Source organism: Lacerta agilis, chromosome 17 (genome assembly GCF_009819535.1).
Source record: "Lacerta agilis isolate rLacAgi1 chromosome 17, rLacAgi1.pri, whole genome shotgun sequence".
In the NCBI taxonomy this organism is placed as follows: Eukaryota; Metazoa; Chordata; class Lepidosauria; order Squamata; family Lacertidae; genus Lacerta; species Lacerta agilis.
The window spans coordinates 14,523,711-14,551,659 of NC_046328.1; the positions used below are offsets into that span (position 1 = coordinate 14,523,711).

At 50.4% G+C, this 27,949-nt stretch overlaps 3 protein-coding genes across 3 annotated transcripts in view; 1 reads left to right on the forward strand and 2 right to left on the reverse strand.

Moving 5' to 3' along the window:
• GNAZ (G protein subunit alpha z) overlaps positions 1–1,771 on the reverse strand; it is a 39,388-nt gene extending 37,617 nt beyond the window's left edge. The window contains exon 1 of the mRNA XM_033174203.1: positions 1,547–1,771. The gene's annotated coding sequence lies outside the window, so the exon portion shown is untranslated. The remainder of the gene's footprint in view (positions 1–1,546) is intronic.
• Positions 1–13,631, forward strand: part of RSPH14 (radial spoke head 14 homolog) — a 59,456-nt gene extending 45,825 nt beyond the window's left edge. The window contains exons 5-7 of the mRNA XM_033174204.1: positions 11,417–11,642; positions 12,285–12,421; positions 13,328–13,631. Of these exons, the coding sequence (XP_033030095.1) occupies positions 11,417–11,642; positions 12,285–12,421; positions 13,328–13,566 (602 nt within the window). The 3' untranslated portion in view covers positions 13,567–13,631. The remainder of the gene's footprint in view (positions 1–11,416; positions 11,643–12,284; positions 12,422–13,327) is intronic.
• Positions 13,632–18,827: 5,196 nt separating this feature from the next.
• SLC5A1 (solute carrier family 5 member 1) overlaps positions 18,828–27,949 on the reverse strand; it is a 32,061-nt gene continuing 22,939 nt past the window's right edge. Inside the window, exons 9-15 of the mRNA XM_033174768.1 lie at positions 26,553–26,688; positions 26,242–26,349; positions 24,997–25,147; positions 22,002–22,170; positions 21,268–21,483; positions 20,180–20,282; positions 18,828–19,538 (exon numbers count right to left, since the gene is read on the reverse strand). Of these exons, the coding sequence (XP_033030659.1) occupies positions 19,324–19,538; positions 20,180–20,282; positions 21,268–21,483; positions 22,002–22,170; positions 24,997–25,147; positions 26,242–26,349; positions 26,553–26,688 (1,098 nt within the window). The 3' untranslated portion in view covers positions 18,828–19,323. The remainder of the gene's footprint in view (positions 19,539–20,179; positions 20,283–21,267; positions 21,484–22,001; positions 22,171–24,996; positions 25,148–26,241; positions 26,350–26,552; positions 26,689–27,949) is intronic.

Genomic DNA, 27,949 nt, shown 5'->3' on the forward strand with positions numbered 1-27,949 from the left:
GCGGTTTACTTCACCATTAGAGGCCAGCCTTAAATCGCTTGACATGTCAACTGCCCAAAGATGAACATCGCAGAACACAAAAAACAGGTGTTCTCTTGAAAAATTCTTCATGTCCTATGCAATGATATGCTTGTTTTTGGAGGGCTTCTCTAAAAAGATCTGATGTGCAAGCAGATAGACTTACTGAGGCAGTAAGTCAGAGGAGAGGAGAATCCTACATCTGAGACCATCTTGCGAAGAAGGCCCCTCTCATCCTTTCCTGTCTACTCAGCCCAGGTGCTGCCCCTTCCCTGAGAACCAAACACCCCTCCCATGCCACCTCTCTGGGCCTCTGCTCTCAGAGTGTCCTCCATCCAAGGGCAGGGCTCCTTCCTTTTTCGGTGGAACATTTCCCAACCCAATCAGGCGACAGCCATGCTAGAGGCATAGTCTCCTGCCACAGTAAGTCTGAATCCCATCCAGCTGCAAGCCCGAACTGGAGAGGTGATGGAGACAGACCCCAGCCCCAGTCAGCATATGGTAGGGGAAAAGAGAGAATCATGCATGCCTAAGCCCAGTAAAGCAGTGTTTTTCAACCTTTTTTGGGCAAAGGCACACTTGTTTCATGAAAAAAATCACGAGGCACACCACCATTAGAAAATGTTAAAAAAATTAACTCTGTGCCTATATTGACTATATATAAAGTAATTTTTCAATTTTTCCCACGGCACACCAAGCAACATCTCGCGGCACACTAGTGTGCCACGGAACAGTGGTTGAAAAACACTGCAGTAAAGCACCACCTGCCCAAAACAGCAAAAGGTGTGTCAGCTTCGGTGATGTGAAATCCACAACCCTCACGTCGCTGGGCCCCGCTGGCCTGATCCGCTTCCATGCTTTGCAGCAAAATCGATCCAGACAGTCCCCCGGAGGGTGAGGTGACCCGCCTCTGGTGCCCGGCCCAACAGGAGGATGCAGGCATGTCTCGCTCCCTGTCACCCAAGCAGACGATCCTCGTGGAGAGGGCGTGGGGGGTGCTCAATGGCACAGCGCGGAATTGGGAGGTCAATCCCTGTCTGGCGCACGCAGGGCGGGAGGACGCGCGCAAACTGAGCAGCAGCAGCAGCAGGGACCAGCCCGGTCGCCAGGGAGGCTTCCCCGCTCAGGTGCAACTGCAGGCGCCTTCCTCCCGCTAAAGGCCTCCCGCCCGCAAATCGCCTGCCCGAGAGGAGCTGTCCATCCCGCTTGCACGAAGGTAGCGCCGCTGCCCAAGGCCGAGCCTGCCCGGGAAAGCGGGCAGCCGACGTCTTGCCATCCTGCCCAAGGCGCCCCTTTCCCCGCCCTGCCGGGCTGCGGAGGCCGAGCCTCGGGAGGCGTTGGCGTCGCTTTGGCCACGCGGAAGCCAAGAGCCCGGCGGTATCTTAACCCACCCCCCTCCCGGCCCGGGCCCGGCGCAAAGGGCATCTCTTGCAGGGATCCCCGTCCCAAGCAGCCGGGCAGTCCAGCCCTCGCCGCGGCTTCTCCCTGACCTAGTTCCCTGGCGGGAGCGCGGCCAAGCAGCACCTACCTCTTCACAGGCGCCAAAGGCGGGGCAGGCAGCCGCCTCCTTCTCCGCGGCTGCTGCTGCTGCCGCCGCCGCCGCCGGGCTTCGTCAGCGCCAGGGCTCCCATCCTCCCCGCGGGACGGGCACCGGCGCGGGATGCGTGCCTCGCCTTCGTCTGGCTGCTGCTGCTGCTGCTACTACTACTACCACCGGTGCCGCAGGAGGAGCTGGAGCAGGCGCGGGGCGGGGCGGCGGCCAGAGCGGGCGGCGGGCCGGGCGCTGCTGGGGCTGCTCGGTGGCTCCCCGCAGCCGCGCGCCACAGCACACCACGCTCGGGAGCCTCGGGCGCAGGAGGGGCTGGCGCGCCGCAGAGGCTCCGCGCGCCCGGATTGGCCGGCCGACGCCCGGATTGGCGCGCGCCCTCGCCAATGGCGGAGCGCGCCGACGCCGCCGTGCGCGCAGGACACTCGCGCGCCGAGGCAGCGGGGCTGCCACGTGGGGGCCCGGTGAGGATGGATGGGACCGGCTCGCTCAAAGGCCCCCGAGCACGGCACGCTTCTCCCAGCCGCCAAGCCCCCCAGCGGCCCCGCCCGCCTCCACGGGCCTCCCCCGGCACCTCACCCGGGTCACAGGCGTCAAGCAGCCCCGCCGCGACAGGGTGGAAAGGCTCGGTTGCCCTCCCTGGCTTCCCTGGGGTGGGATCGGGGGAGCAGTTTCCTGGCAGCCTGGCTTCCCTGGGGCAGCTGACCGCAGAGTCCCTATCGTGGAAGCCTGACCTCAAGGACAAGATGGGCAGAGCAGCAGCTGGCCCTCAGGGCAAAGGGCCCCCTTGAACCCTCTGTGTCTTACCCAGATGGCTTACTGGCGAGGTATGACTACTTGGGGATCCTCTTTAACCTACAAGCAGTCAGCCCATTCTGGCACCATGGCCCCAATGCCCTCAACACAACCTGTGTGATGGTTGCCCTATTTCCCCCTAACAACAGTCCTGTAAGGTAGGTTAGACTGAGAATAGTACTGGTCAAGAGGCATCAGATGCAACAAGAGAGATTTCACAAGTTTTGGGGTTGTTTGAGGGGAATTTTTTCCATTCTGCTGGATGCAGGTCTTCCTGGTTCTTGGGATACACTTGCTGTTCTTTATGAAATTTGTTTACTGCCCTTCATCCAAAATTCACAACATATAAAAACAAAATGAGAACCCAAAATCCATAATAAAAAAGGAGCAAGACTCTAAAACTAAAGGTGGAAGTCAAGGTGGGATGCTCTGCCACTGAGCTATGGCGTCTGTCTAAAAGTGATGTCTTAAAAACTCATCTAGTCCTGCCGATTACCAGCATAGACTTGCTCTTGCAACCCTACCCTTCAACCACTTTGATGAAATTTTAATGACAAGCTAATGTTAGGCTTATTAACGCTTATCCCAAAGGATTTAGAAGCCTCAGTTGAAAATGAGCAGCCAACTGAAACCTAGTTGAGGCAATAGTGCAAAATCAGGATCATAGAGCGTTAAATGATGTATGGCTTGGTGTATAAACCAGCAGCTTATGCCTCTGGGTTGCTGAGAAAATGGAAATTTAAAAATCCAAGATGGCTGCCACAATCACTGTGGCTTAACTATAACTGAAACATAGGCACCATATTGTAACTGGAACAACAGTGAAATGTTTAGGAGTATGGAAATAATATATGATATTTGTTGTTGTTGTTCAGTCGTTCAGTCGTGTCCGACTCTTCGTAACCCCATGGACCAGAGCACGCCAGGCACGCCTATCCTTCACTGCCTCTCGCAGTTTGGCCAAACTCATGTTAGTAGCTTCGAGAACACTGTCCAACCATCTCATCCTCTGTCGTCCCCTTCTCCTTGTGCCCTCCATCTTTCCCAACATCAGGGTCTTTTCCAGGGAGTCTTCCCTTCTCATGAGGTGGCCAAAGTACTGGAGCCTCAACTTCAGGATCTGCCCTTCCAGTGAGCACTCAGGGCTGATTTCTTTAAGAATGGATAGGTTTGATCTTGCAGTCCATGGGACTCTCAAGAGTCTCCTCCAGCACCATAATTCAAAAGCATCAATTCTTCGGCGATCAGCCTTCTTTATGGTCCAGCTCTCACTTCCGTACATTACTACTGGGAAAACCATAGCTTTAACTATACGGACCTTTGTCGGCAAGGTGATGTCTTTGCTTTTTAAGATGCTGTATAGGTTTGTCATTGCTTTTCTCCCAAGAAGCAGGCGTCTTCTAATTTTGTGACTGCTGTCACCATCTGCAGTGATCATGGAACCCAAGAAAGTGAAATCTCTCACTGCCTCCATTTCTTCCCCTTCTATTTGCCAGGAGGTGATGGGACCAGTGGCCATGATCTTAGTTTTTTTAATATATGATATTACTTTGAAATAACTCTTTACAGCTGCCAGTTGTTTATGTACTGACATGTTAAGTATTTCAATGGAAGATGGGCCAAGCAAACTTCTCGTACATCAGGCCAATTCTGGTGGGTGCACTGCTGTTTCCTCGGAGCACCCAGTGTGTGTTCAGCCCAACATGCAAAAATGCCAGAAAAACAGCACATGTGCCCGTAGCATTCCTGCAAATCGTACCACAGCCCACCCATCAGGGACTGTAATGGCAACAGTGCCCACATAGGAAGGTAGCCAAGAAGCTCACTAAAATTGGGAAATCGGCTCCCAAGGCCATGACACCAAAATGACTCCATTCCATCAGTAGCCAGCTAGTAAGGAAAAGCTGGGAAATCACAAGCGTGACTGGGCTGGAGGGGCTTCTCTGCAGTTGGACCATGTTTAAGGAATGCTGTACTCCAGGAGTGCCCAAACCTTTTTCAAAGAGGGCAAGATTTGATGAAGTAAACATGCGTGAGGGCCAACCAAAGTTGAGCTTTTTTAAGGATTGAAGTTGTTGAGCTTTTTTACAATTTTACCCCAAAGTTGTTGAGGTTTTTTTTAGGATTTTACCCCAGGACATATACTGCCACAGGGCCCAGATTAAATTGACTGGTGGGCCAGATTAGGCCCCCAAAATGGACTTTGGACATGTCTGCTCTACTCTCTGAGGGGCAATTGATCGTATTTTCTTTTGGGTGCCCCTGTTTACACACACATTCTCTGAACTGGGTGAATGGGCATTAAAATTGCAATTCTGCTTCAGTGTTGTTGTAAAACAATTTATTTTGGGAGCACAATCCCCTAAGTTCACATAAACACTGGTGGGATCCGATGGCAGGACATTCACAGCAGACAAAAAGAAGTGCATCGTCAGGCGATTCAAGCTATGGGATTTGCTACCACAAGACATGGTGACGTCCATAAGACTGAACAGCTTTAAAAGGGAGTTAGAAAAATTCATTGAGGATAAAGGCCATGGCTGTAAGACACCTCCTGGTTCAGAGGCAGCACGTCTCCAAACACCAGGCTCTGGATATCAGCAGCAGAAGAGGGCTGTGGCACCCCGTCCCCACTGGGGCATCTGGTTGACCGGGATGGGAAATGGGATGGTGGACTAGATCAGCCCCCTTTCAGCCTGATCCAGCAGCAGCCAGGCTCTTCTTAGGTTAGTTCGGTGTGCAAGTTTGATCCCTGTATGTGACAGCTGCATATTCCTGGACTAGATGATCCTCAGGGTCCCTTCCAACTCTACAATTCAATGATTCTATGTGTTTGTTATATGAATATATATTTGAATCAAGAGTTTCCCCCTTTAAAAATTATAACAAAGATGTGATAACTTGGAGCGTTTGAAATAAAATGGGCTGAGAAGGTGGATATGAAATACTCAAGAGAGAGCTAAATTTTGGGGTGGCTGTGATGCTGCCCAGCCAAGTCCACATTATAGGTATTCTATTGTTTAAGATCACGGCATCACTGTCTTATTATTCCTCCAAAGCTGAGGTTTAGGGATGTTTAGTCCTCAATCTGGTTGTTGTTCATTTGTCACAATGCCTCCTCTTCCAAGTGTGGCATATGTATCTCTGACTAATCTCAAGTGGTTATTAGCCTGGCAACCTCTCTGTGTTCTTTTAGCAATTTGCCATTCATCATTTTATCATCTTTACTATTTTTGTTCTAAACCGAACAGCCTCACAATCTCAAAAGCCTCGTATTTTAGTTGCCCTTTCTCATCTAGGGCCTGTTTGTCATGACAATTTAAGGATGCAGAGGCAGGGCTGAACTTACCCATACCCTCAAATGTATTGCAAGGGCAAACCCTGGCCCAACGGCGACTTGTGCCAGGCTCTCCCTGGCACCTTGTAGATGGACCCTGTGCCCACTTCCTTTCCTCCTGCCCGATTCCCTTCTCTGGCCTCTTCCTCCATCCTTCTCAGCCCAGCAGGAACATTTGCCAGCGCCATCCATTGTTTCTTGCTCCCCACCTGCCAGGATCAGGCCTTCTGCCCTTTGCCCTCTGGAGTTCCAGAGCAGCAAAAAGATGGTGACATCCCTCCCTACCTGCCAGTGTACCAGAAGTGCCTCTCCTTATAAAGGCAGGTCCCGAGGGTCACCTGACAGAATGGTCCGTGGCTAAAAGGGACTGCCGGAAACACAGGACCTGGCGCAATGATTCCTACCCGGGCTGTGGTCAATATGTGGAATGGAAGGGGCATTTGCTGAGAAGTAAAGCGCTAAGACAGTTTCCATGGCAACGCCTTTTCCTTTGTAGAGCAGCAGATAGAAACTGCACTCCTTGTCAGTGTGTTTGTTTATCAACATGCTGCTCCTCCACTCATGTGAAAGCTGATTTTTTTTTGGCTACAAGAATAACAGTGGAGGGACCGGGAGGCATGCAATGCGGGTGGAAGATGCAGGCGCAAAGGTTTTCCTTCATTGCGTTTTCACAGGGGAGACTAGCATGCGCCTGCCTGCGTGTCTGTCCAGGCACCTTTGTGCAGCTGAGGTCTTTGGAGCCCATCGGCCACATTCCCACACTGGGTAGCATTTGAAACTCAAGCACAAACCACCTTCTGCAATTGGTGTCGGCCGCGTTTCCACTGCTGCAGGGCCAGAAAGGAGAATCGGGGTGTCCCGGCTATGCCCTCGCCCTGGAGTGGCCACCCCACCACATTCCTAGTCCTTGGATTTCCAGCCGTCATTTTCTTTTAATGTTGAAGCCATTCCTGCTTCCAGGGGGAGAGAGTTCCAAAGTTGAGGTTCCTCCCCAAGAAAAGGTCCCCCAGTCAAGGCCATTCCTCCCACAGGTGCTGCACTGTCCACAGCCTGAGCCCCAAATGGCACAATACAGTCCAGGAACAGGCAACTCAATTGTGCCAAAGCGCAGTTATCAAGTATTTACGGGCCAAACTAGGCATCATCAGACCCGAAGCAGCCCCGCTCATCTGGTTTGAAGACCAGGGAGTAACACTGGGGAAGAGAGAATTGACACTTCCCAATCTAAGTCGTGTGTATCCCCCCCCACCGTCGGTACTATTAGTTCTTTGGGGGAGACACACAGGAACCATACAGGCACCCACCCACTTTCCCTGCAAAGCTAATAGCAGTGAGTGGGAGTTAGCTCTTAGAAACGGTGCAAGAGAATCAGTTCCCTTCCTTTATCCCACTCCCAGTGCCACTTAGAATAATAGCATTGTAGAGTTGGAAGGGGCCCAAAGTGTCATCTATTCCTACCTGCTCCAATCTTCAGCTGCTAAGTGCTTGTTTCTTCTTCTTTTAAACAAATGAACACAGGAGATCTTGACTGCTGACCACCAGTGTTATGTCAACTTCAGCCCTCAGTTTTGATGGTTTCCGACTGGGTGTGCATCACATTCTTTACCTTCCACTGTAAGCTGAAGTCATATAACTGGCACACCCATACATTCCTCCAGTGCCAGGTGGCTTGAACTTGGGCCTTACAACTCTGGGACTGCTCAGATTCCAGAATGTTGATTTTACAATTGCCCCAGGGTCAGATACATGTTCAATTCACATTACAGTACCACCCTGTAAGAGCAAGCAACAGAGCAAGACAGAATTAAAACCCTGACTCCACCCACAGGAAGCCCTTTAGCCAGCAACTTGCCATTTGTTGTCTAGAGGTGGATCCATGCCTTTTGTAAATCTTAAGGGGCAACCCTACACTATAGATTTAAATGGTCAGACCTCACCTGGAATACTGTGTCCAGTTCTGGGCACCACAGTTCAAGAAGGATACTGACAAGCTGGAACGTGTCCAGAAGAGGGCAATCAAAATGGTCAAAGGCCTGGAAACAATGCCTTATGAGGAACGGCTTAGGGAGCTGGGTATGTTTAGCCTGGAGAAGAGAAGGTTAAGGGGTGATATGATAGCCATGTTCAAATATATAAAAGGATGTCATATAGAGGAGGGTGAAAGGTTGTTTTCTCCTGCTCCAGAGAAGCGGACACGGAGCAATGGATTCAAACTACAAGAGGGAAGATTCCACCTAAACATTAGGAAGAACTTCCTGACAGTGAGAGCTGTTCGGCAGTGGAATTTGCTACCAAGGAGTGTGGTGGAGTCTCCTTCTTTGGAGGTCTTTAAGCAGAGGCTTGACAGCCATCTGTCAGGAATGCTTTGATTGTGTTTCCTGCTTGGCAGGCGGTTGGACTGGATGGCCCTTGTGGTACTCTTCCAACTCTATGATTCTATGATTCTAAATGGGTTAAATAGTCATTTCCCCCTTGGCATATTCTTCCGCGGGGCATTCTCAACACCCTTGATAAACTACAACTCCCTGGATTCTTTGGGGAAGTGATTGATCATTAATCCAATATAACATTGGTTACAAATTCACATAGGGTAGAAAATTATGATTATGATTATTTATTAAATTTATGTGCCGCCCTATATACCCTTTGTGCCTTGGTTCGGGGATGAAAAAAGTATCAACTCACACCAAGAGACAAAAATGGAAGTTGTTCCCAAATGCAGATGCATTCCCTTGCAAAGTTGTCTCAAAAATTCCAAATGAAATTGCCCTGCTTGAGGGAGCATTTCAGTGATAATTGTACCATAACCTAGTTTTTCCCGCGCACATGCAGATATTGAGACACAAACTCAATGGAAAACCTGCTTTCCCCCTAATTTTTCACCTTTCATGGCAAGCTTTACAGTAGTCAGGTTCCATTCATCTTCCAGCTAGCTTTCACTTTAAAATCAGCTGCAGAACTAGGTTAGTTATATATAGAAAGACCAGCATGGACCTTTTTTCCCCCCTCATGAATCTCTGAGAAGGGCATTTTAAAATTATATCTGTACTTTTTCTCCCTTAGTGCAGTTTGAAATATTACCAGATCTCTTTTCCTTAATTCTTGTCATATTTAAAACATTGATGCTTATTCTGGCCGATTACTCTTGTAAATGTTTTTTATCCCAATCCAGGCGTAGCCCTCCAGATGGTGTCCTGCAGATTTGCTGGAATACAACTCCCATTATCCTTGACCATTGGGCAGGCTGGCAGCTAGGGCTGCTAGGAATTGAGACAAATAGTTCACTTGGTAGAACACGAGACTCTTAATTTCAGGGTTGGGGGTTCAAGACCCACGTTGGGCAAAAGATTCCTGCATTGCAGGGAATTGGACTAGACAACCATAGAATCACAGTTCTATGATTCTATGAACATCCAGTGAGGGCAACACATTACCTATCTCTGCTCCAACACCTGCCTTTCCAAGCCAGGAGAACGTTTCAAACAAGCAAACAAAAACAGGTTCATTTAACTCCTTCCCCACCAAACTTGGACGCTAGATCCATTCAGCCCAAGGCTGCCCTGGAGTCATTTCCCCATTTCCGCCTTGCCTCATTCTAGAGGGCTTCAGAGATCCTAACCCTGGTCCTGAATTCTGCCCAGGCTCCTCATAGATCAGGCATAGGCAAACTCAGCCCTCCAGATGTTTTGGGACTACAGTTCTCATCATCCCTGATCACTGGTCCTGTTAGCTAGGGATCATGTTGTAGTCCCAAAACATGTAGAGGGCTGGGTTTGCCTATGCCTGTCATAGACACTCCCATCCACAGGACCTCTAGCAGGATTGACTAGGGCTCCAAGAGAGGCAGGCATGCAGCACACATCTCTGTTCAAAACAACAGTCCCATGCAATATGGGGCTGACTCTCCCACATGAGGGGAGAGTTGCTCTTATGCTCAGGTCATGCTTGTGGGATTCCCTATGGGGGCATCTACAGGTGAAACTCGAAAAATTAGAATATCGTGGAAAAGTCCATTTATGTAAACAGTTGTTTTCATTAGCTACTGGAGTTTAATATATGAGATAGACTCATGACATGCAAAGCGAGATATGTCAAGCTTTTATTTGTTATAATTGTGATGATTATGGCGTACAGCTGATGAAAACCCCAAAGTTGAAATTGTTAATTATGGGGTTCTCATCCGCTGTACGCCATAATCATCACAATTATAACAAATAAAGGCTTGACATATCTCGCTTTGCATGTCATGAGTCTATCTCACATATTAGTTTCACCTTTTAAGTTGAATTACTGAAAGAAATAAACCTTTCCACGATATTCTAATTTTTCGAGTTTCACCTGTAGTTGGCCACTTTGAGAACAGGATGCTAGACTGGATGGGTCATTAGCCTGATCCATCAGGCTCATTTTACATTCCTAAGGAAATTTACAGGGACTCTGCTTACCTTCAGCCTCTGTCAAGCTCCAACGGGTGCCCTTAGGGGCTGGGATGCCAGTCCTGGGGGCAGTCTGAGCCTCCTACTTCATATCCTCACCAAGGAGAGCTGGGATGAGGGTACAGCAGTGCCCCAAACAAGCACAAGCAATCAGCTGCAGCCCAAGACATGCTTCACCAGTGTGGTCAATCAGCAGGCCAAGACCAAGGTTGTGAGCCAGAGACCTGTGTTACTTCCAGCAGCTGGAATGCTCAAGAGGGTGGCCTTATGGACTCTGGCCTCCTAAGATCAGACCCTGATTTCAGCTGCTGGTGATGAAGGTGTTGCTCTTGAGATGCTTGGTCCTCAAGTTGCTCGGTAGCACAGGAACCATGTGTGATGCTGCAGTCAAGAGATCTGTGGGGCTAATCAAGAGACTTTTCAATTAGTTCAAGGTTGTTTGGCTCTGAGGAGAGATTTCACGCTCCCAAACTTGTTGCCATGACACAGCCCCACACAACACCTGCTTGGCTATCCCTCAGGCAGGTACAATGCCGACTGATAATCTTCCGTAAAGTCACCATGGAAATTTGCTCCACCTTTTCATCAATGAAATTGCAGTGGAGCCTGTAGGAGAAGTCACTTTGCGTCATCAAAGCCACTACAACACTGGAAGGGAAGATGTTTTGTGGGGAACAGGGTAAGGCTGATACCAGTACAGTGTGGGGGTGGTGGGGGTCATTTTGTCAAGGTCATGTCTAGGAAGGGAAGGGTTAAACAACCCTTCTGTGTGCACCGTGGTCCCCACAATGATGGTGATGATGATTTTGTTCTCTACTTTCTAAAGAAGTGTTTCCTTGGAAACCCCTTATATGCCCCCATGAAGGAGAAGGATCCTAAGCTGTTATCTCAGAAAGGAAAGCTTTATTTGAAGAAACAACAACAACTTGGGACCACAACTCCCATCAGCTCTAGCCAGTGTGGCCCTATGATCCTGGGGCTGATGGCTGTTGTAGTCCAAAGGAGGGCACAGGTTGGGGAAGGCTCCTTCTGTTCTCCTCACATGCCAAACTTCCGCATCACCCAACTGCACATGTGAATCACTTTCGATGGAGCCGTTTGTTTCCTAGCAACAGTCACCAGGCAGCTGAGGCTTGTTTGCCAGTGGCTCCTCTCAGACAGCCTGTTCTCTCCTCAGCTGCCTCCTGTTTTGCCGTGGCAATCCTCATGGCTGGGAGGGCTCGGATAGGCCATAGGCTTTTGGGGCACCACCGCAGATCCTCCTTCTGTTGCCTCCTCCTGCAGGAGCCACCGGGATCGTGGAGAGCGGCTTGGTTCCCTCACTGGTCTTCAAGCTGAAGACGGAGCTGGAGGATATCCAGGAGCTGATCTTGGAGACACTGACAGGCTGCCTGCGGGTGGAGGCCTTTGAGGCCCTGGCCACAGGAGCCGTCCGCATCCTGAAGGAGCTGCTCAGCCATTCGGCGGTGAACATCAGGAGCAGGGCAGCTCAGGCCTTGATGGCCATCAGGTGAGGGCCGGTAATTCACCAGGGGAGGAGGAGAAATCCAGTCCCCATTTCAATTATCATTGTTATTGTCATGTTTATTCATATCACACCTTTTCCATATATCACACTCAAGGTGGCTGACAGAGAAAAATACAAAACCGATAAAATACGAAAGGCAAAAAACGTACAGCGCTTGAATGCAAATTTCCATTCCAAAATGATACACAATCCAAAATCATTCAAGACACAGTTTCTCCAGATTATTGTGGTCTGTTGGAGGGAATTGCTTGCCAGGCTGTGTGTCTTAGGAGACACACTCTCTGAAACGCTGACAAATTTTCATGTCTTTTTTTTTTTTTTTTTTTTTTAAAAACCACAAATTGATGCAGATCTGTGGACAGTATTCACACACAGCACTAAGCCATGGTTTAGTGTTACGGGTCAACAAGGCCTTTTTGTTTTTGTAGCCCTACGTTTTGCAAATGTCAGAATGTCCCAAGACAGAGGTTGTTCTCTTACATAAGGTACAACTCAGGCCCCCGTGTTGGCCAGAGGACAACCAGCTCTTAGTGTGCGTGCGTGTGTGCACACACATACACACGTCAGACCCACAGAGAGGCTTTAGAGTTTCTTTCGCTGATCCCCACCCTTTGCTCCCCTCAGTGTCCCGCTGGAAGGGAAGAACATGGTATTTGAGGAAGATGTTTTCCCAGACCTTGTCCTGCTTCTGGAAGATGAAGACGCCGAGGTCCGAGCCAACGCTGCCGGGGCGCTGATGAATTCAGCCATCACCACCCAAGGTGAGGAGGGGAAGGCAGGGGAGCAGCTGGCAGGCTGGCCCCTCTAGATTGCCAGCCCCTTTTGAGGAGAAGAGGAGAGGGCAACTCATTTGTAGAAAGCAGAAAGTTCAAAGGCAAGGCCACTGGTGCAAGAGAGAAAGACAAGGACAGTGCGGTTGGGCATGTAGCCAGGCTTTGAGAGGAAGCCATGGGGTCCCTGGAAACATTTTGGCCATATTCTAAGGCTTTAGCTAGACCCTGCCTCCCCACAACTTGCTGTCCTCCATTTGCTTCCCCCTCCCGTCATCTCATTGGCTGTGCTGGCTTCTGGGGCTTCTGGGATTTGGAGTCTAGCAACATCTCCAGGGCACCCAAGTGTACCGCTGTCGGGTCAGCTGAGGGGAATCCTGTTGTCTCATGTGGCTGATGCACGACTGAGCAGCAGGATCCAAGATGCTGCCAGGGCAACATCTAGCACACTGGCCGCCTAGAGCTTCTGTGGCTTCTGAGCTGTGGTGGAGGCCACTCCCACATTGTACAGATGGCAAGAAACACCTGCATAGCCAAAGGTCCGGCCAATTCCAGCCACTCACACATTGCATTGCTAGTTGTAGTCTTGACATGTGACCTGCCAAGGGCCACAGGGAAAGCCCACCAGCCTTTACACAAGCAACCCACACTGGTATGTCTTCCCTCCATTCTCAGAGGCAGGATGCCAAGGAGTACAAATGGGGAGAAGGCAGCTGTGGTGCTTGTGACCTGTTTGTTGCTTTTCAGAAGAGGCACCTGCATGGCCGACATGGGAAGCCCAGGAGGCTGGGCTCTCGGCAGGGGCCACCTTTAAACACACACACACACACACCCCAGGATCTGCTGCAGGGCTTCTCCCTTTAGCCTCTCACAGGGCCTTCCTTCTGTCATGCTCAGGGAAATACGCAGCCATCAATGCGGACGCCATCGACACGCTGCTGCCCCTGATTCACGATGAGAAGAGCAAAGTCCGCCTTTACTCCATCAAGGCCCTGACCATGTTGTCAGAGGCCCCGGAGGGCCGGAAGGTCTTGCTGGGCCACGTGGCCGAATTCCGGAAGAGGCTGCACGATTCCAGCCCGGCTGTGAGGAGGGCGGCACAGATTGCGGTGGAAGTCATTGAGTGGAAGCCGTAGGGAACAGGCTGGAGGAGACCTTGGAGAGCAACGCAATTGACAATAAAGTTCCTGTTTCAACAGCTCCTTGCCTGCCTGCCTGCCTCTTGTCATCATGTGTGGGCTGCACTAGCATGACTGGGATAGAGGAGGAGCTTTGTTTCATTTCTCTTTTAACTAGTATACCACCTTTCCATATTGCTATACACAAGGCAGATTACAAGCCGCAGAAATGGCAAAATACACAACAAAGATCACACGTCCTATAGCAATCTGATCCAATGCAAGTAAGTCATGATTTTAAAAATCACGACTAGAAAAAAAATACACCGTATATCAAATCAAGTGATCTTCGGTGCTCCATTTGGAATACCACATCACACAATCAGATTAACTCTCAAAATATCGGCAAATAATAAATAAGCAGATCTTCACTCTCAGCCATTGCAATAAATCATGACTGGACTATAACCAATAAAAATAACAGCAAAGTCACGATTCATGAAAGACCATGTATAAAGATCCAACTGAGCAACTTGTAAAATTACAAAATGCACTCAGCTTTCGTAACAATATCTAATCCACAAGACTTCCCTGAGGGAGCAGACAGAGCTGGTGACCAAACTCTGAAACCAGGGCCCTTAGCACCATTCTGGACAGTGAGGGAGACGAAGAGATCTGACCCACAGGGCCCAATTCCTGCGCAACCTCCACTGAAATGGCTGCCCTTCGTAGATTCTCTGCAGATGTGTGCTGCCCCTGTGGGCTGAGTGAGACCCTTTGTGGAGCAAGCCAAACAGAATAGATTCAGGAACAAGGCCAGCCCTCTGAACCTCAAAGAGTGGGTCCTGTTGCCACTCAGTGGCAGCTGCTAGGCCAGCAAGCTGGGAAGGCAAGACAGGACTGCGGAAGGGAATTCGTCAGGGGGAGGCTGACCTCTGTCCCCTTGTGGCGCTGCTGCAACAGAAGCACCAGGGGTCAGGGGTTGACTCCAGCTGAGCTGGCCTCATCCAGTGTCAGGCCCCTGCTGGGGGGGGGCAGGGGGCAGACAGGACATTTTAATGCATGCAGATGCCCCATGGGAGAATTGTGCTGTGTTTTTTGTAGGATATAATGTAGTGTACTGTGGGGCAATTGTGAAAAAAGACTCCAAGCCTAGAAGAGCTGGTTGAGAGGAATCTCTCCTCTTTCCTCCCCCTCAGAGCCAGCCCTACCATTAGGCAAAGGGTGGCAGTCGCCTCAGGCCTCAGGAGACAGCAGCAGCAGCAGATGTCCTCAGGCTGTTCCTCCTCAGCCCCACAGGCAGCCCCCTCTGTTGAAGGGCAGAGCGTATCCTGCCCCCATCCCAAATTAGCCGGCCAATGAGGCTGTGTGCACATTGTACACTTAAAGCACATGGCTTCCTCCAAAGAATCCTGGGAGCTGTAGTTTAGGCTCAGAAAACTACAATTCCCATAAGCCTTAAACTACAGTTCCCAGGCTTCTTTGGGGGTAGTCAGCAGCTTTTAAATGTGTCTGTAGCCTGAGATGGCGTGCAGGACGCTACCCCATCACTGGTGCTAAAGTACGATTCCATCGCCAGTTCTGTTGTACATGTCATGGCTGCCAACACCTCTTTGCTATAGCCTGCAAAATGTCTCAGGCCTGCCCTAACTTCCTCCCTTCCACCTTTTGAATGCAGGCACAAATACAGTCCTTGATGCTGCCAACTGGCCCCTTCTCACCTGCCTCTCATAGCCCTACGAAGAAGAAACAGTTTCAAAATCAGCCACCACCCAAGGCCTTCTTCAACCTGGGGCTCTCCAAGTGCCGCTGAACTACAGCTCCCAGCAGCCCCAGTAGCCAGGGCAGCCAACAGTCAGGGATGATGGGAGTTGTCCAACATCTGGAGGGCACCAGGTTGGGGAAGGCTAGCATCACCCTTCCCCAGCTCTCACGGAACAAGCCGCAGAGACAAAAGATGAATATTTCCCAAGCTCTGTCAGCAGGGGAAAAAAATGGAACCATTCCTGGCAGTGATGAACCAGGAGCCTCTGGAACAATGCCTCAATTTGATCAATGTGGACTCCAAGGGCTGTGATGATGCCAAGGAAGGAGCAAGGGGTGTCTTCTGGAAAGGAGCCAGGAGTGGTGTCTGTCTCCAGTTGCTGCTTCAGAGTCTTTGCATTCAACATATCCTGTCCAGGGCTGGTGGAAACACCAAATGACCACACACACACACACACACACACACACACTAACATAAGCCACAGTCCACTAGAACGTTCTGTACAAGACTCCTGGAAAGACCCTAGGATCATTTCAATGGAGCTTGTGCAAGAGCATTCCTTGGGCTGTGCCTCGTGGGTTAGGTCTGCCTGCCTGCCCTCCACTCTAAGCACCACTCAAAACCCAGTACTTCCCCTCGTCTCGTGGGAGAAGCACCTCTGGTTCTCACTTACTTTGGTCTCTTTCCCTGGGTTGTTGTTGTAGAATTGAAAGGGACCCCAAGGATCACCTAGTCCAACCCCCTCCAATGCAGGAACCCTGGCAGATGGCCATCCAACCTCTGCTTTAAAACTTACAATGAAGGAGAGCCCACCACCTTCCGAGGGAGTCCGTTCCACTGTCAAACGACTCTTACCATCAGATTGAGTCAACTAAATCCAACTCAGACCCATTGAAATGAATGAACCTAAGTTAATCACGTACATTAACTTCAATAGGCCTACTCGGAGTAAGACTAGCATTGAATGCTTCTGACTGTGTGCACTCCCCACCCTCAAGCAGCCTCAGAACGCCTGCTTCAACCTTGCCACATTCACCACCTCAATCTCCCATACCTCCAGGCTGCCCCAGAAAGAGAAGTGGCTCTGGTGCCCCCCTGCTTTCGTTCAAGGTCCAATAGGGTCGCCAGAGCCTTCTGATGCCACCTGAACAGACCCAACAACATTCATGACGAAATGCCTCTAGGCGACGGCTTCCCATCCTGCTCCAACCTCCACTTGCCAAAGGCAGAGAAAAGGTTTCAGCTTGATGAGAAATCGCTGGCGGGTTTCAGCTTAACATAGCCGAGGATTCAGCTGCAAACAACTTAGTCACCCGGAAATATTGAGGGGAACCTTTGCGTTGTCTCCTGCATATGGCAAATCCAACAATTAGCCATCTGGCACTTCCCCTCCGCCCTGCTATTAAGCCTTGACGTTTCTAAAAATGGGCCGGACTCAGCCGGGGCCTGTTTGCCGCAGTCGCGGAGCATGGTGCTGGGAGGTCTGGAGCGATGCTCTGCTGCGGGTGATGCCAGAAGATGCCTGCATCAACAAATCACCTGTTCCCCCCTCTCTCCATCACTTGAAGTCAGCACACCGATTACTGCTCTAATTAATGTAGCCAGGACTTAATCACCAGCTGAGAGCAAGATTCCAACCTCCGTCGGCTCAGAGAAGGGGTTTGGGGGTTTTCAATGACGGAAACAGCCCAGTCTAGGTTCAGGACAGATAAAATAAAGTCGTTCTTCATGCGGTGCACAGTTGAAACTGTGAAGCTCCCACAAGAAGCAATGATGGCCACCAACTTGGATGGCTTTAAAAAAGGATCAGACAGATTCATGTAGGAGACGACTATTGATGCTAGTTGTGCTCTGTCTCTGCAGTGGGAGGCAGCAATGCTTCCAAATACCAGTTGCCCAGAAGCTACAGGAGGTGAGGCTGTGCTTGTGTTCAAATCCTGATTGCTTGTTTCCCACAGACAACTGGTTGGCCACTGTGAGAACAGGATGCTAAACTAGGTGGGCCATTGGTGTGATCCAGCAGCCTCTTCTTATATTCTTCTGTAGGTCTGTGGAGCTAAGGCTGCAGTGTCTTGTGAACTTGCCTCAGGTTCCCCTCCCAAGTGGCCCAGGGTGGCAGAGTATGTGTGTACACGGAGCATGCCTCATGATACCTCTAGTCCAGTCATGACCCTGATCCTGAGCAGAAGCTGGATCTCTTTATGGGTGGAGGGGGGTGGGAAGGACTTAGCTGGTTCAGGAAGAAAACTGGGGTAAGTGGCAGAGGGCCCCCCCCCACAACCTGGTCTGAGCCAGGACCCCGCCCCCAAAGTGAGCTCCTACACACCCCAGACTCCCTCAAGGAACCCACCCACTTTGCAATGGGGGCCTCACACTCCCCCAGTAGGCCATCACACATCAGGAAGGGGGCGGGGCCAGGGAGTCATCGAAAGATTTCAGTGGAGCTCTTGATTTGCAAGTTGGCTGCTTGGAGCTGTCCAAGGTCCTGCAAAATCTAGCCTGGTGCTCCCTGAGGCATCCTCAGGCATCCAGCATGCTCTGTGGGCTCCTAGTCACAAGCCAGAGGAGTTTGATCATGGAAGGCATCCCATTTCAAGCTGGCATTCTGTTCTTCCTCCACAGAGACCCTCGGGCGGTTATGCACTTTATCCTGTGAGGTGAATAAGACTGAGAAATGGGGACTTGCCCACCGCCAGACAATGAACATACTAGCCACAGGGCTGAATCCAGGACTGTGGTCTAGAACGGTCCATATGCCACACTGGCAATTTGCCCTTTTCATTCTTCTTAGCAACCTGTCCTGCAAATGATCTCACCAATGAAGGAATCTCCCTCTCTCTCCCCTTAGCATCCAAGATGATTGCACAAATGCTACATCAACTCTTGCATGTCGTACGTGGCCTGTGGGAGCTCCAGTTTATTCTTATATATGTATTGCATTCATATCCCATATCCCATATCCCAAGGAGCTCAAGGTGCCATACATGGTTCTCCCCTTATTTAATCCCAACAACAACCCTATGAGGTAGGGTTAGGCTGAGAGGCAGCGACTGGCCCCCAAGGCCACCCAGTGAACTTCATAGGTGAGTGGGTATTTGTACCCTGGTCTCTCCCAGGTCCTAGTCTGACACTCTAACCACTACACCGCACAGCACCATAAGCAACTGCCCTGCTTTGCCCCTTAGCATGGGATCCCTTTTCAAACAAAATGCAAGCTGCTGTTTTTTAAAAAATAAGTCGTGTATTATTATTATTATTATTGCACAATTTACAATACATTGAGAATACACGAAGAGCGGCAGGCCATGTCAAGCCAAAGACTGAAGTTTCAGGGGGTTGGCAGGGGGAGGTATCAACCCTTCAAATAATTTCCAGCTTGCTCAAATTGCAGTGGTAATAAAAATCCAGTCTAGTCACTTGCAGTCCAAGACCAGAGAAAAGAGCTCATGGGAAGGGGCTGGGAATCCAATTGGGGGGGGGGTGGAATGATAAAAGAGAAACGGGGGGGAAGCAAGGGAGAGAAACAATTTAGAGATTCTGCCTAAAAGGAATTCAAGCAGATAGATCCAAAGAATATGAAACTCAGCCTCTATTTTAGGGACTTGTACTTATTACTATCATTATTATTTACAAGTAATCACTTATGGGAAAGCACAACATTTTAAACATAGAAAAGCAGCATTTTTATATATAAAAAAACACTTTGTAAAAATAAGAGTCCAAAAATGGTTTGCCAGACCCTGAGCATTGCTGATGTGGTTCTCCTCACCCCTTCCTCTTTATCTCTGAGCTGTGGGGCTCCTCCTTCCCCCTTTCAGAGGAGAGGCACCCCACCCACCGATTAACTCATTTGATTAAACAATTAATCAACTTGATTGGCACAAATAAGTGTCAGGCCTGGTAAGGGCATAACTTACAAATTACGGCTTCACGAAGCAATCTCAGGGGGAGAGGGAGACCTTCATTTCAAAGGGAAAGAGGGAAGGAAAACACCTAGTCTATGCACGAGTCTATGCAAAAAAGCCGTGGCAGAAGATTGCCACGGCCAGGAGGATGATGCCATTGGTGTTGACCACCCGCCTCCAGAAGGGGTCCTCTGTTGTGTCCATCAACTTCTCCTTCATGGCTTCCTCCTCCTCTTTGGTGAGCTTGGGAGCTGCTATGGTCTCCAAGCCACAGAACCAGTTGTATGCCTTCCTGCAACAACCCTGCTCCTTATCTGGGACTGCAAGAGAAAAAAAGGTCAAGGTCAAGGCTGAAAACGTAGAAGCCCAGAAGACAATGCACTTCCGTGTCCCCCAGACCCCAACCGCTCTCGGTCTATGGGGCACGACAAGGAAGGTCTCAGTGCCAGACTCCCGCCATACAGGTCAGTCTGAGTGTCGTAAAAGATGCTGAGAAAGTTTTTTTTCTGTAGGGTGCTTTTGTTGTGTACTAAAGTGGCACCTTAGGGCCGGCCCAGCCATTAGGCAGTTGCCTCAGGTGGCAAGTGGGTGAGAGCCTTGGATGAAGGGTGGGTAGTAAGTAAAGTTTGCATGACTGGTTTGCATGCTTTGTAAACAGCTTAGAAGCCTGTCCTGGCCTGAATTGGTTCTATTGTTTTAAATGTCATGTACAGTGGGTGGTATCAAATGCAGGTCCATTTCAGAGGAAGCCCATTGATATTAATGGGCATGACCCACTTAGGTCCATTATTTCCAAGGAGTCTGCTCCGGAAATGCGGCCTGGGGTTGAGCCTGGCACCTTCCATGGGCAAAGTGGATTCGCCACCACCAAGCTACGATGGTCCTTCCTCTCTAGTGCCCCCCTGCCATTGACCCTCATCTAGTGCCAGGAAGAAATAAGAACCAAGGGGAGAGTTCTTACAAGCTTCTTCTTCTTCGTAGACTGGCTCTTCCTCCATCTCCTCGGCATCCAGGTCAATGCGTTTCTCCTTTCTGTTTCTCAAGCTCCAGCAGAGGCGATAGAGCTGCCGTGGGCATAGAACAGGGAGACAGAGATGAACCCAGGGAGAGGGGGCTGAGACCATTGTGGGCGAGGGAAAGGGTGCAGTGCAGGGAGGGTGTCCCTTGTGGTGGAAGTAACTGGAGAGGCTGTGGCAGCTCACAGCTCAGTAGCAGAAAACTGGGGTGGCAAGTCTAGAAATACCCTTCTACTGTTCCGACCCACTCTGTGCTCAAAGAATTGTGGAATTGGAAGGGACCCCAAGGGTCAACTAGCACAATAGACGGATTCCTAGCAGACTAGAGCATGTGAGACATAATTATTCAGTATTTCCATAGTACTGGCCTGGGCCGACTGGCGGAGGAAGAGGAGTGCGGGGGAGCGCACCACCCCTGCATTGATGCTGCCCCCCCACCCGTGCTGGGCGCCATGCCCGTGCAGGAGGTGTGCTATGCCCCCAGGATGCACATCACGCCCCTGTGGGCGGCACGCCTTGCTCCCTGGATGCGCACCAGCCCCACCCCCGGTGCCAGAGCATGAAGCTCTGCCACTGCCTGGGCCCTGCACTTCTCTCATATACCTTCAGAACATCCTTGCAAGGTAGGCCAGGCTGAGAGAGAGAGATAGGTATTCCCTGGGGAGCTTCACTGACTAAGCAAAGGTTTGGTCCTAGCCCCATCCCTCACTGGCTTTCCATCTGTGGTTCATTTCTAAAAGGAAAACAGTGTGTCCAGCCTGTCTGGAAGCCACACTCCTTCTGATCCAAGGTGGATGTGTGCAGCAGCAGCTGTTAAGGCAGAAGCACTTTGAGTGTGGACAAAGGCACTTGCCTTCATTCCTTCGCATGCTACAGAACCAAGCCTTAGTGCTCAAGACAGGTCCTGAGACAGTGCTGTGTCCCACAGATATTCTTCCTTTTGAAAGACGCACTTGCCATGTTTGCAGCACCATCCGGAGGTGGGAAGGGGCAGAGGAGAAAGATCAAAGCAAAGAGGGAGAGAATGGCTTACATGGACGTCATCAATGGGCTTGGTCAGGTATGAGACAGTCAAAATGATGATGATGGAGATGACGAACAGGATGATGGCAAAGTAGAGGTAGTGGACTTTGCAGATGATATCTGGGCAGTTGCTGGGCTTAGCGCAGCTGCCAGTTCCATAGGCAAACTCGGTGATCATTCGAGACAGTCCAATCAGCAGCCCCAGAATCAGGCCCCAGAAGGCCCCCTGGCAGGAAGCAGCAGAAAAAGTTCAGCTCCACAAATGGTGCTTGGATCCAGCCTTGCTCCTCTTCCCTTTAGTCTGACTCACACCATGGGCAACAGCACTCAGCCCAATGGCTGCTAGGCATAGTGCTCCATCCGTCTTCTTAACAGGAAGTGAGGACCACCTCACTTCCTGCCCCACTTGGAGCTGCCTCTATTCACACATAAGAACCTTCAGAAGAGCCAGCATCCTGCTCCCATGCAAGCCAGTCAGATGCCTTTTCTGGGAAGCCGGCAAGCAAGATCCAAGCACAAGAGCACTCCCCCCCTCCCTGTGGTTTCTAGCAACTGGAAATCAGAGGCATTTACTACCTCCTACCATGGAGGCAGAGCATCACTATTGCAGCTAGTAGTCATCAATAGCCCTTTGCGCATGCACACCCCTCCTGCTGTTGCCCAGATGCTCAGAGAATCGAGGTCAAGCCCAGCAGTTGCTCTTCCCAGGCATTGCTGGGAGTGCTACCCCTCCCCCCAGCTTACCTGTTCATTGACCCTCTTGAAGAAAATGGCAAGGAAAAAGACAGCTGCGATGGGGGGCCCCAAGTAGCTGGTGATGGATTGGATGTAGTCGAAAAGCTGCCCGTTTTGAGCCGACTGCACTATTGGGACCCAGGCGATGCTGACCGCAATCAAGATTAGCATGAACAGCCTGGAAACAGAAGGGAGATGTTAATCACAGCTCTCTACCATGCCAGCATTCAAAAACCCTAAAGATGTAAGCAGAGACTTCTTCCCCTCCATCTGAGACATCAACAAAAGCACAATGTCCAGATCAAGAGACTCTATTCTGCCTTGGTCAGACCCCATCAAGAGTACAGTAAGCCTGCAACTTAATGCACATTTAATTTGTGTGCACCAAGCTTTACGTGTGTAGCAAAAAAAATTTTTTAAGGGGGTGTGGTTCCAGGAAAAATGACTTTGGCAATCCCACCTGCCACTAAACCCAATGCATTTTGACTATATGCGATTTTTGCTTTAGGTGTGATTTACGGAAAATAACGGCTGCATAGGTTTGTGGGCTTACTGCACTGTGTCCAGTTCTAGGCACCACAGTGTAAGAAGGAGATCAACAAGATGGAACCCATGCAGGGCAGAGTGACAGAGATGATCAAGGGCCTAGAAACCAAGCCTTATGAGGAATGGTCGAGGGAGCCGGGTGTGTTTAGCTTGGAAAAGAAGAGACTGAGAGGCGATAGGATAGCCACCTTCAAATAGCTGAAGGGCTGTCACGTGGAATATGGAGCAAGCTTATTTCCTGCTGCTCCAGGAAACCAACGGATTCAAGTTACAAGAAAAGAGATTCCAGCTAAACGTTAGGAAGAACTTTTGGACAGTGAGAACTGTATGACAGTGGAATGGACTCCCTCAAAAGGTGGTGGACTCTCCTTCTTTGGAGGTTTTGAAACAGAGGTTGGATGGCCATCTGTCATGGATTCTTTAGCTGTAATTCCTGCATTGCAGGGGGTTGGACTAGATGACTCTTAGAGTCCCTACTCTTCAATTCTGCGATACTGTGATCACATCCGCCACCTTCCAACCGACTCAGGTTGAGAGCAAAGCCCAACGGAACATCGTTCCCATTGCCCTGCTCACTCCCGTGGGGTGCGCTCACAAATGAAATGGGACAGGTACCTTCTTTGACAGCTTTTGCTGACAGTTGAAGCCCCACCTGTCCACCTTGGCCCCCAGCGCTGGTCTTGGACACACCTGAGCATGGTGAGGTTTTGACTGTCGCTTTTCATTTGTACATTGTGAACCATTTTATTATTGTTCCACATGAAAAACGGTATGGGGCAATTAATTCATTGAGCAAATACTGGGTTCATTCACATCGCATCCCTAAGCGAGTGTTCAAATGCAAAAACTAATCCCATATTTTAGCAAACAGCATGATCCATTAAATGGCACAGTTAGCACCTGTTCCTTCCATTTTGTCTAGGTGGCAACTAAGCTATTATAAAGGGAAATAATTTAAATAGGCAGGGAGTGGTCTAATCTCAACCTTCCCTATTGCCTAATACCCTCCAGCTGTTTTGATGTACGGCACCCATCAGCCTGAGCCAGCAGGGTCATATGATGCTGAGGATAATGGGAGTTGTAGTCCAACACAGTTGGAGGGCACCAGGTCAGCTGAGGCTGCTCTGATGGAGAGAAGGGCTTGGCATTCAGCCTATCAGGATGATACATGTGCAATAAGTCCAAATGTCCACAGGGGGGCACCTCAGCACCACAGGTGTCACATAGCAAAGGAAAATCTTAGGTTGCCCTATTGGTCCTATAGAGAGAGGAAAAAACCGAAAGCCACAGTAAGGCAAAACCATTTTTTAAAAAAAATGTAAATGTGTGGAGAAAAGAATACACCCCACCAAGTGGCAGAAGCAGAAAGTGCAGAGAAAATACTGTGTCCGAACTCAGCAAGCCATGTTTGTTGGCCAGTTGGAGAGACTTGCACTCTATATCTATGGTTGAGAGGCAATGCGACATAGTGGTTAGAGTGCCGGACTAGGACCTGGAAGAGACCAGGGTTTGAATCCCTGCTTAGCCATGAAGCTCATTGTGTATGACTTATTGTGAGGATTAAATGAGGATGGGGAGAACCATGTATGCCACCCTGAGATCCTTGGAGAAAATGGTGGGATGCAAATGAAACAAACAATTTTTTTTCCGTATTGTCACTCCTGGAATATGTTAATGAACAGAAGGGTGCCTAGACCACTTCTGCCTCCTTGTCATAGAATCCTAGAACTGTACAGTTGGAAGGGACCAAGAATCCCTGGCAGAGAGCCATCCAATCCCTGGTTAAAAACCTGCTGATGACGTCTGTTCCATTGACAAGCAGCTGTTGGACAGATCCTTGGGAGAAGGTGGGCCATTCGAGATTCAAATCTACTTGCGTACTGCACCCTGTATGGTTAACCTCTTGCTGATTCACTGCTGTTAGTTAGACACTGAACCCGGCCCTGGGTGCTGACCCAAGCGTTGCATTGAAGGTCAACAAAAATGCCACCAAGCAGTGAGCAAACTCATCCTCCAGAACTCTTCGTCAAACCGGATGCTGAGTATATGTATATGGAAAGAGAAGCTGGGCATCCTGTAAAAACCTTTAAATCCTTAGGTTGTGAGTCTTCAGATAGAGGGCAGGAACCAGACTACGTCTGCAGCCGCAGGAACCACTTTTCTTGGGAGCCAGCCCCAATGAACACTATCTGTCTGGGTAAAGTGGCTGGGGCCTGGGCTGTCCATCAGATGAGGCCAACCTTCCCCAATCTGGTGCACCTTGCAGCTGTTTTGGACTATGGCTCCCACCAGCCCCGGCTAGCATGGGCGTATGAAAATGGGGCTCATGGGAGCTGTAGTTCAAAACCTCCAGGTCAGGTGGAAAGCTGGGTGAGGCTCCCCTTGGTGTCTCACAGGTCCCAGGGCAAAGTTTCAATTTGCAAAGAGCTGTGAGCACATTCCTACTTGTCATCATCACCTGCCCACTATCATGAGCTCCTGCTCTTTCGCTCCCTGCCGTATTTTAGTGTAGATGTCCATCGTGAAGAGCGTGCTGGCACTGTTGAAGATAGAGGTGAGGGAGCTCATCAGAGACGCCAACATGACAGACAGCATCAGACCTCGCAATCCTGAAACACAAGAGGGAGAGAAGCAGGGCGACAAGTCAGAGGTGGCTTTAGGGGAGCACAACCAGTCGCATTGGGCAGTGGCATAACATGGGTTGCCAGGACCCAGGGCCGCATTGGAGGGAGGGAAATGGATGGCGTCTGCATCATCCAGGCGATTGCAGCCGCAGAGTTAAGAAAAGAAGAGTCGTTTCTTTGTCTGGAGAAGTCACTTCCTCGTTTGCGTGGAGAAGCTGTTTTCAGCGACGGAAGCACGCAGCTGTATTGAGGCAGCACTGGGTGTCAATTCTTTTTGCCCCCTAACAATTTTGCGCTGGGGCAACGGCCCCTGTGCCCCTACTCCACTAGCACTGGGCACAAAGCCTTAGAGGCACTGTAGGGGGCGCCACAACTGTGTTTTAGAACGGAGCGTGAGAGGCAGTGGGAGCCCAATTGGGCATCCTACAGAGCACCGTTGAAGTTTGAGACCCCAAGCTCTGCCCCTGGGTAAGTGGCAAAGGCATACCTGGGGGTTGGAGAAACAGCCCCCCCCCCGAGGTCCGAGGGGGCACAGAAATCATGTGACTGCTTGGCAACCCTGGACTGCCAGCTCCTGGGTGGCATGTTCTGCAGCCACTACTTCCACAGGTAACTGGCGAGGGTAGCGGATGGAGGGCGGAGCCAAGGAGTGTGGTGCTTTCAAGTTATATGCTGCTGCTGCCAAAGTACCTCTCTGATCTATTCTGGCTCTCGCCTTCCGGGGGTTCTGATTGGCTCTCCCAGCACTCAGCACAGCACTTCTCGAGCTGCTTTATTGGCTGGGACGCTCATTGCTCTGGTTTAGTTAAGTGACAAAGGTGGGCAGTGCTTGCCCCCACTTTTCCTATATCACCCCACTTTCTCCACTCTTGCCCTGGCAGTCTTGTTTGCCCTGACTCTGTGGAAACGCAACCCCCAGCAGCCAAAGCGATGCAGATTAATTCTTACAAAACGATGCAGGCATAATTACCCACCCTGCACCTGTGCTCCTGTGCTTTGCTATCTTGTTGGGTTTTTTCCTCCAGTCCACCACTTCCCAGCCCCCTCCTAGCAGCCAGATCATAAGTTAAGCATCTCACCGTTCGGCATCAGTTTGACCACCATCCTTGGGTAGGCGATGTTTGAACAGCCAACTGGTGTCCCACATGCCTTAAGACACGTCTCAGGAACTACACAAGCCACCGTATCTGCGGGAAACAGAAAAACAGGGGCACCTTATTTGGGGGGTGGGTGGGCTGAGATATCCCAAAAGGGCTGCAGTACACCATCCTAGAGGTGAACAGGATCCCAGTGGGTACCACCCTTTGAGGAGATGGATGGAAGAGCCACACTCTGAATGGACTCTGCCACGGATGGAGACGAGAGGACGAGGCTGGGGGTGTCATCTCACCTGTGTACAAAATTCGACTGATCATGCCTGGCATGACAATCAGGAACATGGGCATCAGCTTCAGGTAACCACACATGATGCAGCCAGCCTTGACATGGGACATGTTCTTGCCTGAGAGGCACCGCTGGACAATGACCTACCAGAGAGGAATGGAGGGGAAAGTGAGCAGCCGATCAGGCTAGCCTTGACCTCAGAGTAGGCTCCTTGGGGTGGGGTGGGCTTATTGGTTGCTTGTGTGGCGAGTTTTTACTTCTGAGGAGGACTTCCGCTCAGAGGTAGAGCATCTGCTTTGCATGCAGAAGGTCCAAGTTCAGCCTGCGGGATATATCCAGGCTCATATAACCAACATGCTTAACTCTAATTCATGCATGAAGGGATTAAGACCATAGAATAAGCTGTCCTGCTAGGCTTAGCTAGGTCACACCCCCTCACCTTGGGAGAAAGGGCTACTAAACGCTTTGTTCCTTTCCACCATGTGAACCCTACTTACCAAACATGTGGTTTCTTTCTGTGCTAAGGGAAGTAGGAAACTTTGGAAGCAACTTAGACGTGAATATTTTAAACACACCCTTTAGTGTGCTCCATTGGTGCCTCTGACGCCGGGAGAGGAGGGCCGGGCCGGGCTGCGCTGTGGGCACCTGCGTGGGGGCACCTACTTCATGCCCCCTCAAAAATCCGTTCCCAGGGCCACGGCCCCTCTGGCACCCCCCTGTTACATTACACCACTGCCTAAGAGTTCTGTTCACTACAGCATCTCCGCATCTGAAATCAAAGGTATCAGTACTCAGCCTATGGAAAACAAAGCGCTACACGTGTCAGGCTTCGGGGAATCCGATCCCTCTCCCTCACGGCAGTCTGCCAGTAATGGAAAGACAAGAAGCTCTTACCAATGTCTTTTATTCAGTATTCACAGAGAGATGCCGTCTCTCTTGGATAATGGCATTGCTCCGAGTAAAGCCCCACCCCTATTCTACATCATCCCTGTGTTGGCTGATCTGTGCTTTCTGTCCCTGAGCTTTCTGTCCTCCTCCTTTCAATGCCTGCCGGGTCCTGGGAGATGGGGGGGGGGGTCTGGAATGCTTTCTAAAGACACTGAGTCTGTCAGCTGTCTCTCCCCTGGTGCTTCTTCTTCCTGCTCTTCTCCCAATATTTCCCAGCTTTTCCCCTCTTCAGCCTCTGAACTGTGACCTTCTGCAAACCACTGTTGTAAATCTATACTGTCTCCCTCTTCTCTGGAAAGTGCTGGAAGGGGGTAGGGGTTGGCCACCATTCCTCCTCAGTCCAGTCCCCGACAACATGACCACACATTGCTTCAGAAATATCCTCCGCAGACAGAATCTGAGCAGGAGCTAGGCGCCACCATCACCCCTCCCCTTCATAGCGGCCCTGAGAAGCCA